The 16,075-nt window shown below is 39.3% G+C and overlaps 1 protein-coding gene across 2 annotated transcripts in view; it reads right to left on the bottom strand.

The window, feature by feature from the left end:
* The window catches only part of Ifih1 (interferon induced with helicase C domain 1), a 53,421-nt gene extending 39,847 nt beyond the window's left edge, over positions 1 to 13,574 (bottom strand). The window contains exons 1-3 of one of the 2 annotated variants that reach the window (XM_027420316.2): positions 12,796 to 13,574; positions 6,095 to 6,263; positions 1,059 to 1,142 (exon numbers count right to left, since the gene is read on the bottom strand). In XM_027420316.2, coding sequence (XP_027276117.1) covers positions 1,059 to 1,142; positions 6,095 to 6,263; positions 12,796 to 13,242 — 700 coding nt within the window. In that variant the 5' untranslated portion in view covers positions 13,243 to 13,574. Of the gene's footprint in view, positions 1 to 1,058; positions 1,206 to 6,094; positions 6,264 to 12,795 lie in introns of both variants that reach the window. The other variant, XM_027420315.1, reaches the window with a different exon arrangement.
* Positions 13,575 to 16,075: the final 2,501 nt, after the last annotated feature.

Raw genomic sequence — 16,075 nt, 5'->3', positions numbered from 1 at the left:
AGAGCCTGGAAATGATGCCACCTACTCCTACACAAAAAGCTTGAGGGGAGTAGGCACTCCCTAGATAAGCACACACCAAAGTCAGGTGGGAAGAACATGTAAATCAGTGTAAATTCCTACAGTGAGGGTTGACACTAAGTATCAAATGTGTTAAAACTGTATAAATCATTTGACCCAGAAATCCCAATTATATATGTTTTTAATGAGTCAAGAGTGACATAAGAACAGTGGGCTCTAAAGGCATTGCTCCTGATGTAGTAATTTGGAGACACACTTGATGTCAACACTTGTTTAATTGTGTCCAAATAGTGTTACTATTATTCAGTCAGTAAAAACCCTGAAAAACACCTACAATGAACACAGGAGAAATTACAGTTCTACAGGCAGGTATGCAGAAAGACTGGCAGGAGGCATCCCAAATGTTACCCATCCTGTGTATTGTGGGAACATGGGTGGCTTCATAGTGTTCCTATGCATTCCAGATTTTCTGCAGCTATGCTTCATTGCATCTTTAAGTAGAGCTAGTGCACCAGGAAAGCCAGCTCAAGCTAGTTTAGACTAGGGTGTAAAGGCAAACGAACACTTTTAGGAATTTTGTTAGACACAGCTGTTTTTTAAAGTTAAATGGTGTAAATGCACAATTTCATGAATTTCAAAGGGTAGTAAATACTTAAAAATCATGACTTATTGTTCATCTGCCTGGATTCCACTGTACTCTTCTTTTTTTTTATAAAGTTAAAATATAGTTATATTATTTCCTCCCTCCTCTTTCCTCCAACTACTGCCCCCTCCCTGAAATTCATGGCCTCTTATTCTTTAACTATTTTTGTTACACACACACACACACACACACACACACACACACACACACACACACACACACTTGAGTGTGGATTAATATATAAATACAGCCTGAGAGATATTTTAATAGAAACTCTCACTGATATCAGTGTCCAAATTCCCCTTGTGTATCATAGGTCCTGGTGTCAGAAATGTACCCTCTGATTCTTCTGGAGGGAATAGTTATTATACACAGGGCACCTTCATGTGTCACATACCTGAGGTCACAGAGCAGTCTGCAAAGGAGGTCTCTGGTGAAGAATTCTCTGTGTCCCCAGCCTCTGTCTCCAGACTTGACTCATCTAGAGCACACAGAACAGGCTCATGAGCTTCAGGTCCATCTTCCTGATACAAATTCTCCAACTCTGGGAATAGTAACCATTAGATGTAAATGGTAGGGCAACACAGGTTTCCACACAATGTGTACAGACGACATTGGTGTTCTGAAAATAAAGCAGGGGTCTGTTTCCTATGCACTGTATATACTTTCAAACATTGAAATTTCAAAAAACCTAGCACATGTTACTTCGGTGTAATACAATGAAACATATTTTTTACTTTTATCATGATTACAGTTGAGTATTTGTGTGACAAATTTTATATAAAAAGGCAAGCTAATTAAATACTAATCAAATCACAAGGTGAGATGACTTCCTGTCTGACCATCGCCTTTGGGAAGTCAATCACTGACTGGATGACTTCAAGCTATATTTAAGGCTGAATTAATAGAAATGCAAATTGGGTGGCTTTCTTTAGCTTTTACTTGCCATTTTGTTTCTGCCTCCATGTTCATGAGATGTACATCTGCTTTAATGTCAGACTGAATCCATGTGTTTTGAATTCCTAGGGATTTTTTTAATTGAATGAAATAATTCTATTTTTTCCACTTTTCCATTTTGCCTCTCCTGCTCTTTGGCCTCTAGCACACTGGGGTATCCGAGATGCAGCCTGCAGGCCATGTGTACACGCAGCTGCACAAGGAAACATATGAATGCAATCCAACACAAACTCATAAACCTACAACCTACTTAATACATTATGAGACTTTTTGGTGATTTATTTTTTCTTTGTAACTTCAGTTCGGGGTCCTCAGCATGTGTTTTGTGGACAGCAGTATTGTGTCACAATGCTAAAAAGCTGGACACACAGGCGAGGGAAGCTAAGAAAACCAAGAGTTTCTATTCCTTGAGAAACGTCAGTCTGTCAGAAGAGTCTGAAGTCCTAAATAGTGTCTTTTCAGACTGACCCATTCTAGTAAGCAGGGGGAAACCCACCTAGCTTTGCAAGGAGAATTTCCTGAAGAAAAGTTTATCTCTGGCTTCAGATGAAGCTAAATTGACAATGTTTATTCCTATCTACTAGCTATTACATGACTGTCCTGCCCCCTTAACACACTGGTCGCTCCACGACATCCGATCCCACAGCCTGAAGAAATTGGGCCACTCTACCAACACCTAACTCATGGTCCTTCACTGTACAATGCTTGCCTGCTGGTTCTTCTTGCCATAGCCTGCCATAGACTAAGCCACATGGTGCAGAACTTCCTGGTTATAGAAGCCAGGGGATTTCCTGAAGGCAGTCTTTTCTGAGCCTCTCCCTGGCTCATTATCCGTTTCTGGAAGGTTCTCTCTTTACTCCTACTTCAAGCTACTCTTCTGAATGAAGCCCCTCTGTGGTTGAAAGGGAAGCCTCCTCTTCTGTTTATAGTCTGTTGGGGCTGTTTCCCACACATTGCACTGTTGTCTTCCAGTGGTCTCCCACCTTAAGGCACCATCATGGTTCTGAGGCCTTTTCTACTAATAAACCTCATTCCTGGATGGCAATTATTTGTCAGTGCCTTTGAGTAGCCAAAAACAGTGGGGGAACCTCTCCTTGTTCTTTATTTAACAGTTTCTAAGGTTTAAGATTAAGGTAGTCAGGAATTGGAGAGATGACTCAAAGATTTAGAGCACTGGTTGTTCTTACAGAGGGCACAGGTTTGATTCCCAACACCCCCATGGTGGCTCACAACTGTTTGTAACTCCAGGGATCTGCCGCTTCCTGCTGGCCTCCTGGGGCACCAGGCATGCAAGTAGTGCACAGACTTCCACTCATACATATAAAATTAATTAAATAATAAAATATGAAAATAGTCTATCTGCTTTATACGTACCACAAAGCCATTTTTATATATTGAATAATTTACTTCTCAAAATAACCTAGCTGGTAAGTGATATTTTTATCCCTTTCACAGACAAGGTGAAATCCAAGGATGTCTGGTAACTGACCAAAGGTATCAGGTCCAGGGAAAGAGCCAAGAGCATAGAAGCATATGGATTTCAAGTCTGGGGCCCTCTGCCATGGAAACGTACCATAGCCTGGGTGGTTTAAAGAGAAGAAATTTAATTTTTACAGTTATATACATGCTAATCAACTATCATGGTGCCAGCAGGGCTGCTGTCTGCTGACCCAACTTCATAGCATACTCTACCTTCTCAACGATAAGAAGAAAGATGGTTGTTTTACTTCCTCACCTACAAAGCCCACAATCGTAGCATATTATGGCCTGCGGGTAGGACTTCATTGAAAATCAACAGCTTCCTGAAGACAGGCCCTTCAGATACACTCATTATAGGAGTTAGGGCCCTGATACATGAAGCTGGAGGGGAATAAAATTTTCTACATAACTTTTTACACTGCTTCCTTCGTTAATATCTTCATTGCATGCAAAATGCATCCATTCCATCTCCAAAGCCCTTGATGTCTTAACTTACTCCAGTCTCATGTGAAGTCTAAAGTCCAAAGCTGAATATTACCTATATCATGTATGAGACTGTGTGACTGATCCTGAGGTAAATTCCCCTCCATTTGGCGACTGAGAAGGCAGACAATTTGGACCCCAGAATATAGGCCTGAAACCAACACAGAGCAATATTCTTTTCCAAAAGGGAGAAATGGGAAGGAACGTAGAGGTGACGTCTCTTAAATAAACCCTAAAACTAGCAATAAAACAGTTTACTTAAATACCTAATATAAATATTATGTATATAGTTGTTACACACACACACACACACACACACACCAGAGAGAGAGAAAGAGAGATCATGAAACTCATGACTTTTTTCAATTTTTAAAAATTTTAATTGAAATAGAATTAGATTACTTCTCCTCTTTCCTCCCTCTGTCCCTTCCTATGTCTCCTGCTTCCAACCCCTCCCATGTCTTCTCCCCTTCTTCTCAGATTGATGGCCTCCTTTTCCTTGATTTTTATTGTTACACTAAAACACACACACAAACACACACATGTGCATAAATATGAAATACAACTTGCTGAGTCCCTTTAGTTTTGATTGAGTGTGTGTGATTTCAGAGCTGACTACTTTGTATTAGATAATAAATTAGGGGTACATTGCTGGGAGAAACAAATTCTCCCTCTTCTTTGAAGACATTAGTTGCTCATAATTTTTTTTTCGTGGTCTAGGGAAGAGACCCCATGAGACCTCCCACTTCTGCTTTACTTTTAGTATTGATATTGTCATTGCCCAGGTCATATCAACAATATGGTATCATGGGTGTAGCTTCCCTGTCATTTCTAAGAGACACAGTGTCACATCAGACTTCTTGGTCTTCTAGCTCTTACAATCCTTATGTTCCCTCTTCAGTGATGTTCCCTGAGTCTTAGGGGCAAGAGTTGTGTTTCAGATGTATGCATTGGGGCTGGGCTCTCCACAGTCAGCTGATGTTTGATGACCAGTTGCTACTTGTAACCCTCTCTGATGCAAAGAGAAGTTTTTTTTTTTTTGGTGTGTGGTGAGAACTACACTTGGCCAACAAAATGGGTTCACAGGCTGGGGTTCCTGAGCTAGGCTTGAGACAGCCGCACGCAGCCCTATCTGATTTTTGAACCTAGCTGGACTCACCTTTCACTAGCTCCCTCAAATTCTTAGAAAATTCCAACGAAAACAAACAGCTTCAGGACATTAGAGCCTCACCTATGTTTACTACAAACATGTGACATTGTGTGGTGTTTATCTGGGGGCGGGGAGGATAGAAAATTATCTTGCCCAGCCATCTGGATGATGCTAGCCTCTTCCTACTGGTTTCCATGTAGCTCATTCTTATCATTTTATAATCCTTTTCGTATTTTCTTATAGTTCACAGTAAAAATGGTCTGATTTTCTCTATTGAGCTTTTCTACTGTATCTGTTTCTGTCTCCTTGGATGTAATCATAGGTGATGGAGATGATGTAGATTAATCACAATAGACAGTTACAGATGTAGATACAGGTACACCCACACCTGTAATTTTAGTAGAAACATTAGAACTTCCGCGTTGAGAAATCTTGGAGTTTCTGTCCGATTTTGAAAGCTATTTTAATCTCTTCTGATAAATAGAGTGAAATATATTTACATGCTTCAGAACTTCAAACTACTTGGCAAAAGTAAAAGATTTTCATAAGCCACACAGTAAAACACAGCAAATGTTTCTCTTAAAATCTAGCAACATAATTGAACTAATCACAGTCCTTCAATTCCACCTATTATTGGTTCTATTTGCAGAGCCCATTCAGAAAATCATTTACTGAGTGAATCATTTTACTAGAATGAACAGAAAAGGAGGACTTTCCCAGGTCTCCTGCAACTCCATATCCTCATCATCTAGAACAGTTCCTGCTACAAGTTCACTGAATGATTGCTGAATAACAGAAGGGAAAACATGAAATAATTATAATGTTGATAATTATTTATTAATAATGGACTTGTTTTTTCTGCATAAGATATTTTGAAAACAGGATACGTATTTTTGAAAGGAAAAACTCAATGGGGCAGTTTAAATTAAGTTTACAAAGGAAGTATGTAAAATATATTATTTTAGAATATTATTATTGAATATTTAAAAATTCATATTAGGTGAAAATTATGTGTGTTCATAAGAATAAGCCTTTTATAATATTAAGAATCAAAAATATAGTTTCTTCCAATTTATCTGTGTCTTTCTAATGTAAAAATATCTTAATAAAAATTTGAGGTGATTATCTCATTTCAAAAATAAGATTTGAATGATGGACTGTTGCTGAACTGGTGGTCATTCCAGTGTGCTAGGGGACTCATAACAGAGTCTTTCCCACACATTGGCCTTCTCATTTGTAAAGGAGATGAAATCAATTCTTCCCACTTAAAAATGTTGACTCTAGAAGTCCTGGTGTTTGACATTACAGTTGGAGGCTTCATTGACTTCTCAATCGCACTGTATCACTGCTAGAATTAGGAATACCTGCAATGTCTTCAGGGCAGCCAGCACCTGTTAGCTCTTGGCAGAGTGCATCATTTCCAGTTTGGCGAAGAACATCCAGGAAGGTAGAAAACCAGTTTTCTTTGTGCACGATCCTTCTCAACAGCTCTCTTACACCTGACTCATTCCCAGCATTTCCTGCACCAGAAATCTATCATTTCAACATAAAGGAAGGAAGAGGAAACACTGTCTGAACACATGAAAAGTGAAAATCCTCAAAAAGGAAAGTCAAGGGGTTAAGCGTACATATAAACAAATGCTTATATCCAAACACTAAAGAAAACAGCAGTGTTCCATGCAATTATTCCAGAATCTATCAGGGAAAAAAAGTCATTGAATCAAATCCTCTTCTAAATATGCAGTATTTTTTAATCCAGAGAATTGTTTTCATTAGGCTGAATTGGTTGCTCAGTGGTTAGAGGCACTTGCTGCTAAGTTTCATGGCTGATTTCACTCCCAGACATCACATGGTGGGAGGGGAAAACCAGTTCTTACAAACTGTCCTTTAACTCTCACTCCTCATTTCCTCTGCAGTTCCCACCACAAATGAAACTCCTAAACAAAAATTTTATTATAAAGGAAATAGTAAATAGTTGAGAAACTAATAAATGTTTTGCTTGAGCTTCTGTGACCAAAGTCAAGAGAAAGTATCTTCAATCTGTTTTCATGTTATGGCTTGTGTGTGTCTATGTGTATGTCTGTGGGTGTATGTGTATGTCTATGTGTGTATGTGCATGTGTGTGTTTGTATGTCTATATCTCTGTGTGTCTATTGTATGTCTGTGTGTGTGTGTGTGTGTGTGTGTCTATGTATGTGTCTCTGTGTACATATGTGTGGGTTATGTGTCTGTGTGTATATATCTCTGTATATGTGTATGTGATATGGATATTAATGTATACCTGTGTACTCCTCTGTGTATGCATGTGTGATGGCCAGAAATTGACCTTTGCTGTCTTCCTTATTCATGTCTTCTCTTTATTTGAGGGTCTAGGAACTTGCTATTTGGCTAGACTGGCTGGTCAGTGAACCACCAGGTCTGCTTGTCTCTGCTCACCAGAATTTAAGACATTTTTTTCTATATATTTTGGGCTTGCTATTTTCTTTCAAACCATGAAGTTTATAAGTGGGGAATCAAGCATTTATTTCATGGCCTCTTCTTTGACTGTTACCTATTTGGAACTAAGTAGTTAGTGATGCAGATTTATCTTCTTGCTTATTCAATATTTGCAATACTTATTATTGCAAAGATAACATTTCTTCAAATTTTTGCACATTCAATATTCCTTTTGAGATATAATGAAGAATTACTTCTTTCTCTCCCCCTCTCTCTCTCAGTGTGTGTGTGTGTGTGTGTGTGTGTGTTTGTGTGTGTGTGTGTGTGTGTGTGTGTGTTACGATTACTAGTGAGCACATGTAGAGGCCATATATGAGGACTGTTGGAATTTTTTGCATCAGTGCCTGGCACAAATTTAGTACTAGCTTTCCCCAGGGATGATGTGAAAGTATTTGCTTTTGCAAAGAGTTTACTGGTAGACAAACTAAGTACCTACAGTGCTCACCTGAATCTCACTCTAGAGATAGTTAGTTTCATCTTTAAAATTTTTAATTACCTTTTCATTTCTTATTATTGATTTATGGAGTGTGGTGTGGGGCATACAATGTGTTTATGAAAGTTAGAGGACAACTTACTAGAGTGGGTTCTTTCTTTCTGTCCTGTGGGTTCCTGGAATGATCAAACTCAGGTCCTTAGCTTTGCAGCAGGTGCCTTTACATTTGAAGCCATCTCAGATGATCCAGTTTTATTAGCTACTGCTGTGTTCATTGATACAAATCTAATAGGCCAAAATAGCATGGGAGTGGCAACTACAGAAATCCTGAGTGTATCAGAATCCAAGATACAGAGACTTTTAGCATCCACTAAGGTCCCAAAGCCAGTAAGTAGCAGACACAGATTTGATCCTAGGTAATTGAGTTACCAGGATGAATGTTGGCTTCCTGAGCTGTAATTCCAGCTAAAAATTCTTTCCAATTCTAAGTTCACTTTCTGGCAAAAGTGTTAAAATTATTATTTGAACCTCAAACATTTCAGCCATCTCCCCATAGTATTTTATAAGCAGTTTCTTGCTCAGTCCTGGTGTTTACTAACTTTGCTGGTAGTCTCATGATGGGAAATCTTTTGTCTGTTCTGAAATATGTGAGATTTTTATTGTTTTCTGATAATCTGAAGCATAATTGCTACACATGTAAATAAGAATGATCTCAGACTCTTATTTTAACTTGACATCCATTTTTTTTATCTTTCCATCCTATAAACAACTTTAACTATATCTGATACAAATAATCTGAATTTTCTAAGGACAGTGACTAAAGCTTTGTAATCATCATTCACATTAAAATCCTATGAGTATTCTATTAACCAGTTTTCCTTCAAGTAGTAATCTATCAAGTTTATGTTTCCTGATGAATCTGGGATTTCATACTTTCTTTCCCCAGGCATTTGAGGATCAATGATGGTGCACTTTTTTCCTAAGGATTTTTAATTTTTGAATGTGAAACTACATCTATTATCTGTTTTTTGGTGGCTTCATCCGTGTTCTCAATTTTTAATATCTTCCTTTTTTTTAGTGTTAGAAAGCACACCATTTAAAGTAATCACATGTACCCATGTTTTAGTTGCTCTGTTCTCTTAAAATGCGGCAGTGATATTTATCCATCAGATAAGCACAAAAACTTTAACTCCCAGGAGGTTAATATCTATTTACAATTGTAGCAAGAAACAAAATGATACCCTCCCCAACTGAAATTTGTCCTTTGAAGTTAAAAATGTCCATATGTAGATACCATATCAATTAATTTATGGAATAAGAAACATGGGTGAATTTGTGGATAGGAAATGTTCACTTCTTAAATATTCTAGACTTTTCAGCAGAAATAAGTGAAGAAAGCAATGCTATTTTCATAAAGTACTGGATTTCCAAGACAATTGTACTATTAAATACAAAAGTTTTCTCTTCGTCTTATATTTTAGGGAGCTATTTAAATATAATAATGACCTTTCAAAGCCAGCAGAGTTCAATTTTCAGACAACAGCAAATTAGGAAGCAAAATTCATGTCCTAAACAAAGAATTTGTTCATGTTTTGCCAAGTAAATTGTCAAATGCACACTGATAATATCTTTTTACTTTTTTGCCCCAAAGAGCCCTGTCCTCCCTAATTTGCCTAATAATACAGTACTTGAGGGAAAACTTACTTGGGCATTCAACTTCATATTGGAAGAGTTAGACTCTGTCTATCTGGGGTATCACTGTATCTTAGTTTTCCATGTAGATGAAAGGTATATGACCTCCAAGACTGCAGGTGTTTAGTGATGTCAGCCAGGGCTAAAACACACATCTGTCTCTCTTCATAGCTGTCCATATAGATATTACTATACAATGAAATGTGATCACTTCTGTCTCAGAGCTGTTTTGTGATCTGTGCTGATGGACTTCCCCTAGTTGTCACTAAGTATCCTGGGGAAAACGGGCAATATAGGAGCATTCCATTACTGTGAGGATCATTCTATTTGATTATTTGTAAAATGAATCCTGTATTTATTAGTGAGTCTAATTTATATACTCACTAATGCAGCATACAGTCTTAAACTAGGAAGACTGAGTTCTGATTAACACTATTACGTAAACATCAGACAAGCACCATCTCTGTGGTTTTTTTGTTTTTTGTCTTCTCACATTAACATGGTACATGGCAAAGATGTCACTCAAATCATTCATTCTGAAAGAATGATGAAATCAATAAGTCAAATATGTTCTTGGGGTACTTATTCTCAAATCATCTGGGGGCCAGCTAGGATGGCAGATGGTGTAAGAAGTCAACATTAAAATAACTGATCAAACAGAAAATGTCTATAAGACAGCTTCTCAGCCTTTGTAAAGGTTAACTCAGAGGTCTACAAGAAAACAATAATAATAATAATAATAATAATAATAATAATATCATTTTTAAAAGCCCTGATCAATTAGTTAAGCTTAACTTCTGATGTCTTTTGAAATTACCAAAATTCAATTTTGGAAATTTAATGCCCACCAACCATCTATTTCCCAACATCATATCATATTTAGCTTATCATATATCTTCAACTCAATTTTCTTTTTATTTCTTCTTTTTTCTTTTTTCTTCTTTTTGTGGTTTGTTTTTTGCAAATAAACTCAAACACCAATCAAATGATGAAAATACTAGCACCAGATAGTGCCTAGGTATTTACAAGGTGAAAGACAATTTTTCTCTCAAATGAACTTAATTTGCAGATATTAAGAAGTTGGTCTTTATGTGGGGAATTAACCTAAATCCCTGTAATTTTACCCCTAAATTAAAGAGCCAAATGTGTGATAAAGTCAATATAATCTTCATATCAAAATAACTGATTGTTTATGAAGCTTTTTCTTTAACATTTCTCAGCTAGTATTGATGTGAGGCTAGACATTATTGTGCTATTCATTTTGCCAGGTAAACTTAGGATCAGGGAACCAAATTTCTCATACAGTAAAGCAAAGGCAGACCTCCAGGCTGCACCTTCCCATTCTAAATTCTTGTGATTGTCCCATCCCACCTTGCTCTTGTAAGGCAAACATTTGATGACCCTTGATGATTCCTCCAAATGTAACACTACCTTCCCATTGGGCTTCAAGTTTACTTTTAGAGCTGATAATGTAAAATGATGCACGAGGAATGGTTACAGACACCTACAGACTCACCACTGCTCCTTAGCCTCAAATCTATAGCTCTTCCTTCTCTCAGGGATTCCTTAGAAATGTGAAACTGGGAGAAAGTTTGGGTTGTTTTAGCTTAACTGCTGCCAGTACACAAAAGTCCTTTTACTACCCATCTTCTCTGATGTCAAATTCCTTGCATTACTGCTAGCTGCCTCCAAGCTTGCCAGAATCAAGAACTTGGATAAAATGTAGCTGGCAGAAATTCAACCCAGGCAAGACAAAAGTGATGCTGATAGGCAGAAGTATTTAGAGTAAACAAGGAGAAGTGCTGATTCTCTGGCACTCGGGACATCATACCAGCAAACATAAACAGCTTTGTGGTGTGACTGGACTCTGTTGCTTCTGGACCTCCTAACAGCTACTGTGGCTGGAAATGCCATCTTCCATCTCCAGCTGGCTTGGAGGCTGCATACTTTCTTCCAAATTAAGATTCTGCCACCGTGATGTACACATTTGTCATATCCAGCTGGACTACTATAATGCGTTCTAGTCAGTTCTCAATACACAAAATGATATAAATGCAACTGTCAACAGTGCGAACGAATTCACTCGTTGGAGAAACTGGACATCAAAATGAGATGCGTACTTGGCTCTGGGTAGTCGTGGGAGCTGCTGACTCTCTAAGGTACCATTGATATTAATAACTAAAGGCCAAGTCGAATCATAGCCTAGAGCCAATCAATCTGATGCCCAGAGTCTATAATGAAGATGCAACCAATGAGTCAAAAGAAAAGGAAAATGCCAAAATCATAGCACAGTAGACATGAAACCTTTGACTTATAATAATGAGTTATTTGTCCACATGTTTTCAAATAAAGGCTTTAAATTTAATTTTATTTTGTTTTTAATTATGTGTGTGGGGGGGAGTATTTACATGTGGGTGTAGTTCAGGTGGAATCCAGGGGCAACAGAGCTCCCTGGATCTTTAGAAGTTACAGACAGCTGTGTGACACCTGACATGGCCACTAGGGACTGAATTCCCATCCTCTGCAAGAACAGTACTTGCTATTAATAACTGAGCCATCTTTCCAGCTCCCAAACAAGACTTTCAACTTGCAACACTAGGTAAGCCAGATGCAGAGAGCTCAGCATGCTGCATCTCCACTCTCGGACAAACAACTAACATTATATTATTAAATCACCTGTTAAGCTGACCCATACAAATGTTACTCCAAAAAACATCATCCACTCCTTCACTAGTGTGAAAGCCTAAGACTAGCGCATTTGTCAGTTGACTATCTCTGAACTTAACCAAATTCTTTCAGAATTTCCATATTTTTTAAATATGGAAACTTTGATTAATGAGAGAAATGAGATGTGATTTTTCATTTGGACCAAGATTTAATGAGATGTGTATACTATTTAAGGCATGGTTGAGGGACACTGGGGACCTGGCAATAAAAATTTTAGCTTTACAGGCCATATTACCTCCAAGTGTGAGAAATCAGCCATGAAAGAGTGTATATAAGCAATAAGAAAGAGAGTTTCAATAAAACTTTATAAACACTTAAAGTTGAAAAATCAGATTGCTAATTGTACCTTAGCTTCTGGTTCTTAAAATGTGAGTGGAAGGCTGGATGCAGCCGGTGGGCCACAGCTTGCTGACGGCTACTTGGAGAAGTACGGGAACTAAATGATATAAGTCAGCATCACCTGGATTTGGAGAATCACAATGATGGTAGACACGCTTCTGTTCTTTCTGGGAGACCAACAGCAAATTGTTTCACTTACCTGGTTTTTCTCATCTGTTAAATGGACACTCTGTGGGTTAATTTGAACATGAACCATAAAAAGAGGAGCAGGGGGTGTGCCCAAAGAAGTCAAAGGCCACTCTCTATGGGGAAATGTACAAGCAACCCTGCTTTGCAAAAATCTTCCATAAACCCATCTCCATCTAAAATGACACCTACCCGATTTCTGTCCTCAGGTGTCAGCAGTCCCTTCTCCATGCAAGTATCCAAGACATCGTTAATCAGGAGCTTATCCACCAGAGTGGGCTGAAGGAGATTTAGCAGGTGGAGACATTCATCATGGGCCGTCTCAATGGAGGGAGAGGGCAGATCGGTGAGTCTGACGTAGCGCGCGGCTAGGTGGCTGCCACTGTGCTCCAGGGCCTCCACGAAAATCTGCGTCCAGCCAGGCTGCCACTCCCTCTTCTCCAAAGTGCTCAGCAGCAGTTCCGCAGCGCTGGTGTTCCCACAGGTGGCTGCCTTCTTCAGAATCTGCTCTTTGGTTTCTGTGGGCAGAAAGGTCAAGTAGTCCAGCACAGGCTCCACCTCAAAGCACTTTTTCAACCTGCTCCTGAAGATTGAGATGAGGTAGCAGAAGCTGTCCTCTGTAGAACAGACATTCGACATCCTTGGTTCACAGGGGATGGTAGAGGAGTCTCCCGGGAGAGCAGACGATCCACAGGTGGGAGTGGGTCCCCGCCCAGACCTCCTGCGCGCGGCAGGTACCAGGTGGCCTCAGAACCCTGGATCCATCGGTGGCACCGGACAGGTGGCAGGTGGGCGAGGAATGCTCTGTTGCAGGAAGGTGTAGTCTCCGGACCACTCGCACTGGACTACTGTAGAGCTGCTCACCCTCCCAGGAGCTTTAAGCGCTGTCCTCCGCCTGCAGATCACAGAAGTTGCAGGCTTGGTTTCTGTTTTGATTCTCTTCTCCGGACTTCACTAACGTCAACTTCCGGATCAGAGAATTAGGTTTCCTTAGGGAGGGGCAGCCCGTGGACGCAACTGATTAGGCGAGAACTATGGCCAAGAACACCACGGGGGACTTGGGAAACCGAATGGGAAAGCGAATTCTCCCCTGTGTTCAGAAAGCAGGCACGCTCTGCAGTGTTTGGTTTTCCGGTATTTTGTCTTCCTCAAGGCGTGCTGCTTAGAAGACCGGCCTCACTTGTCAGTTAACATGTAGAGGGCTAGGAAGGTCTCAGGCGAAATGAAGAATTGCACTAAACCCTGTTTGAAAAAGTTGAGTTACCCTCACGTGTGTGTGTGTGTGTGTGTGTGTGTGTGTGTGTGTGTGTGTGTGTGTGTGTGTGTGTGTGTGTGTGTGTGTGTAAGGTTGGGGAGGCGGGCGATGGGTTGGGGTGAGACAGGTAAAGGAAGGATCCAGAATAATGGAACCCAGGAGGCACTTTTGCAACCCAGGCACAGTAAACCTTAGACCCAGTGGGGTCCCAAGAACTAATTTTTTCCTCCAAGAACTGGGGCTTCAGTATAAAAAGTGAAGTCTACTAAACAGCTTTATTTTCTCGTGCTTTGATTGGTAGTATAATATTTATACAGCTTTGACCTAGGCCTGCCTAGTGACAGATGCAGGCTGACTTTAGCCATCAGCTCAGTCTAGGAGTAAGCCAACCAACACTGCAGGCTTCCTACCTCTCAGTATGTAGGTTCCCTGTATTCTTTAGTAGACAACTCTCTTATAATAAAATAAAACAAACAAACAAAAAACCCTCAACAACTTATTTTTGATATAGCTGTCATTCTTTTCTTGGATTCATTACAGCAAGTTTTGGCTGAAGCATCTAGGAACTTAATTAGCAACTAATGTACTGCCTTGTAGTAAATATCAACATTTGTCTATGTCATGAGAGAGAGAGGAAAAAGGCATTCAGAGTGAGGGTGGGGGGACCAGCAGCTTTGTTTCAGTAAGGAAACTGCACAAATGTGAGTCTGTGGGTTGCTGTCCACCAGGCTGGCAATTAATATGACCAAATATGGAGGGACATTAACACTTTGAATAGAGCTTCCTAGTCCAGAATATATGGAGAAAGGAAGTTATCACAAAAAAAAAGTTTAGCACAATTAATCTGTAAGGAAAGCTGGGGAAGCCTAAGGATTCTTTTTAAAACCATAGGAGAACTGCAGGGCTTCCATGAGCCTCATGACAGCATTCAAGATAACCAGAGCAGTGTTATTCTCTAGTTTGTAGAACATAGCTAAGACTCTGACCCGGACACACACACACAAGGATTGTCAACTGCAACCTGTAAAATGCTTTATGAGGACCAAGTTCATGATGATTTCTGCCCTGAATAGGAGTTGTGGATCCACCACTGGGGTGGGCCTCCAGTCAGATGCACAAGTGAAGTTGCCCAGGTGATTGCAGGCTCTTCCCCTTCTGTTTCTTCATAAAATGCTAATGTTTCATTATTTAATTTGGGGGATTGACTTTGCATCCAATTAGAATTCATTTTAGTTACTGAATCTACAAAAGGTATCTTTTTGAGCTATTACCAAAATATATTAACCAATTCCCCAGCTGCCAATGGATTTTATTCAATATGGTACAGCAAAAATTGACCGATAAACCACAAATCATTCTAGGCCCTGGCATTTCCCCCCCATCTTCTCTTAGTTTCAAACACTGAAGATTCAGAAGGGATTGCTGGTTGGATATGGCGACATGGTGTCATTATCATGACAACAAAGATCCTGGTGGATACAGGGCACAAGTAGTTGATTAAATGTTGGTATTGAAATTACATTATTCATTTGTCACTTCAAAATAGTCACCAAATGTATGGCCATCTTTTTTCTAAATGCTTTTAGTATCATAAAGTTCCTATTTTTATTGTACCCACATAAAAAGGGGGAGTGAAGACAGATAATAATAATAATTTTAAAATATCCAGTGTACCTGAGCAGGATAACTGCTATGAAGATAATCTAAGACTAGGCTATTGAAGCAGTGCTGTGTCACCACTGGTTGGTTTGATTTTTCATCTAGATGTCTTTACCAGTCTCCCACAATCAACACTCCATGATATTCATCAAAGGAAATTTTGTATTTATTTTCAAATGAAAGTCACCAGCTGATTGAAGATTGAGTGTGGCACCAGAGGGAGAATAGACAGGAACATCTTTTTCTAAGACTCTGTCACAGTTTTGATAGGACTCCTTCTATAAAAATGATGGTAAGAAAATAAAACTCCATTAACAATTTCTCAACAGTTATCTTTGTTGGACCAGTGAGATAGTTCAGTGAGTAAAAACACTTGTGAAGACCAGAACTCACATGGTAGAAGGAGAGAACAGACTCCTGCAAATTGTTCTCTGATGTTCACATAGTTGCTGTGGCATGGGCACACACACACACACACACACACACACACACACACACACACACACACCATGAACAAGTCAATGTAAAAATATTCTTTTGTCCATTTGTAGTTTTGCA

Source organism: Cricetulus griseus, chromosome 6 (assembly GCF_003668045.3).
Source record: "Cricetulus griseus strain 17A/GY chromosome 6, alternate assembly CriGri-PICRH-1.0, whole genome shotgun sequence".
Lineage (NCBI taxonomy): Eukaryota > Metazoa > Chordata > Mammalia > Rodentia > Cricetidae > Cricetulus > Cricetulus griseus.
The sequence above is the reverse complement of the archived record's forward strand: the minus strand, read 5'-3'. Positions and strand labels throughout refer to the sequence as shown.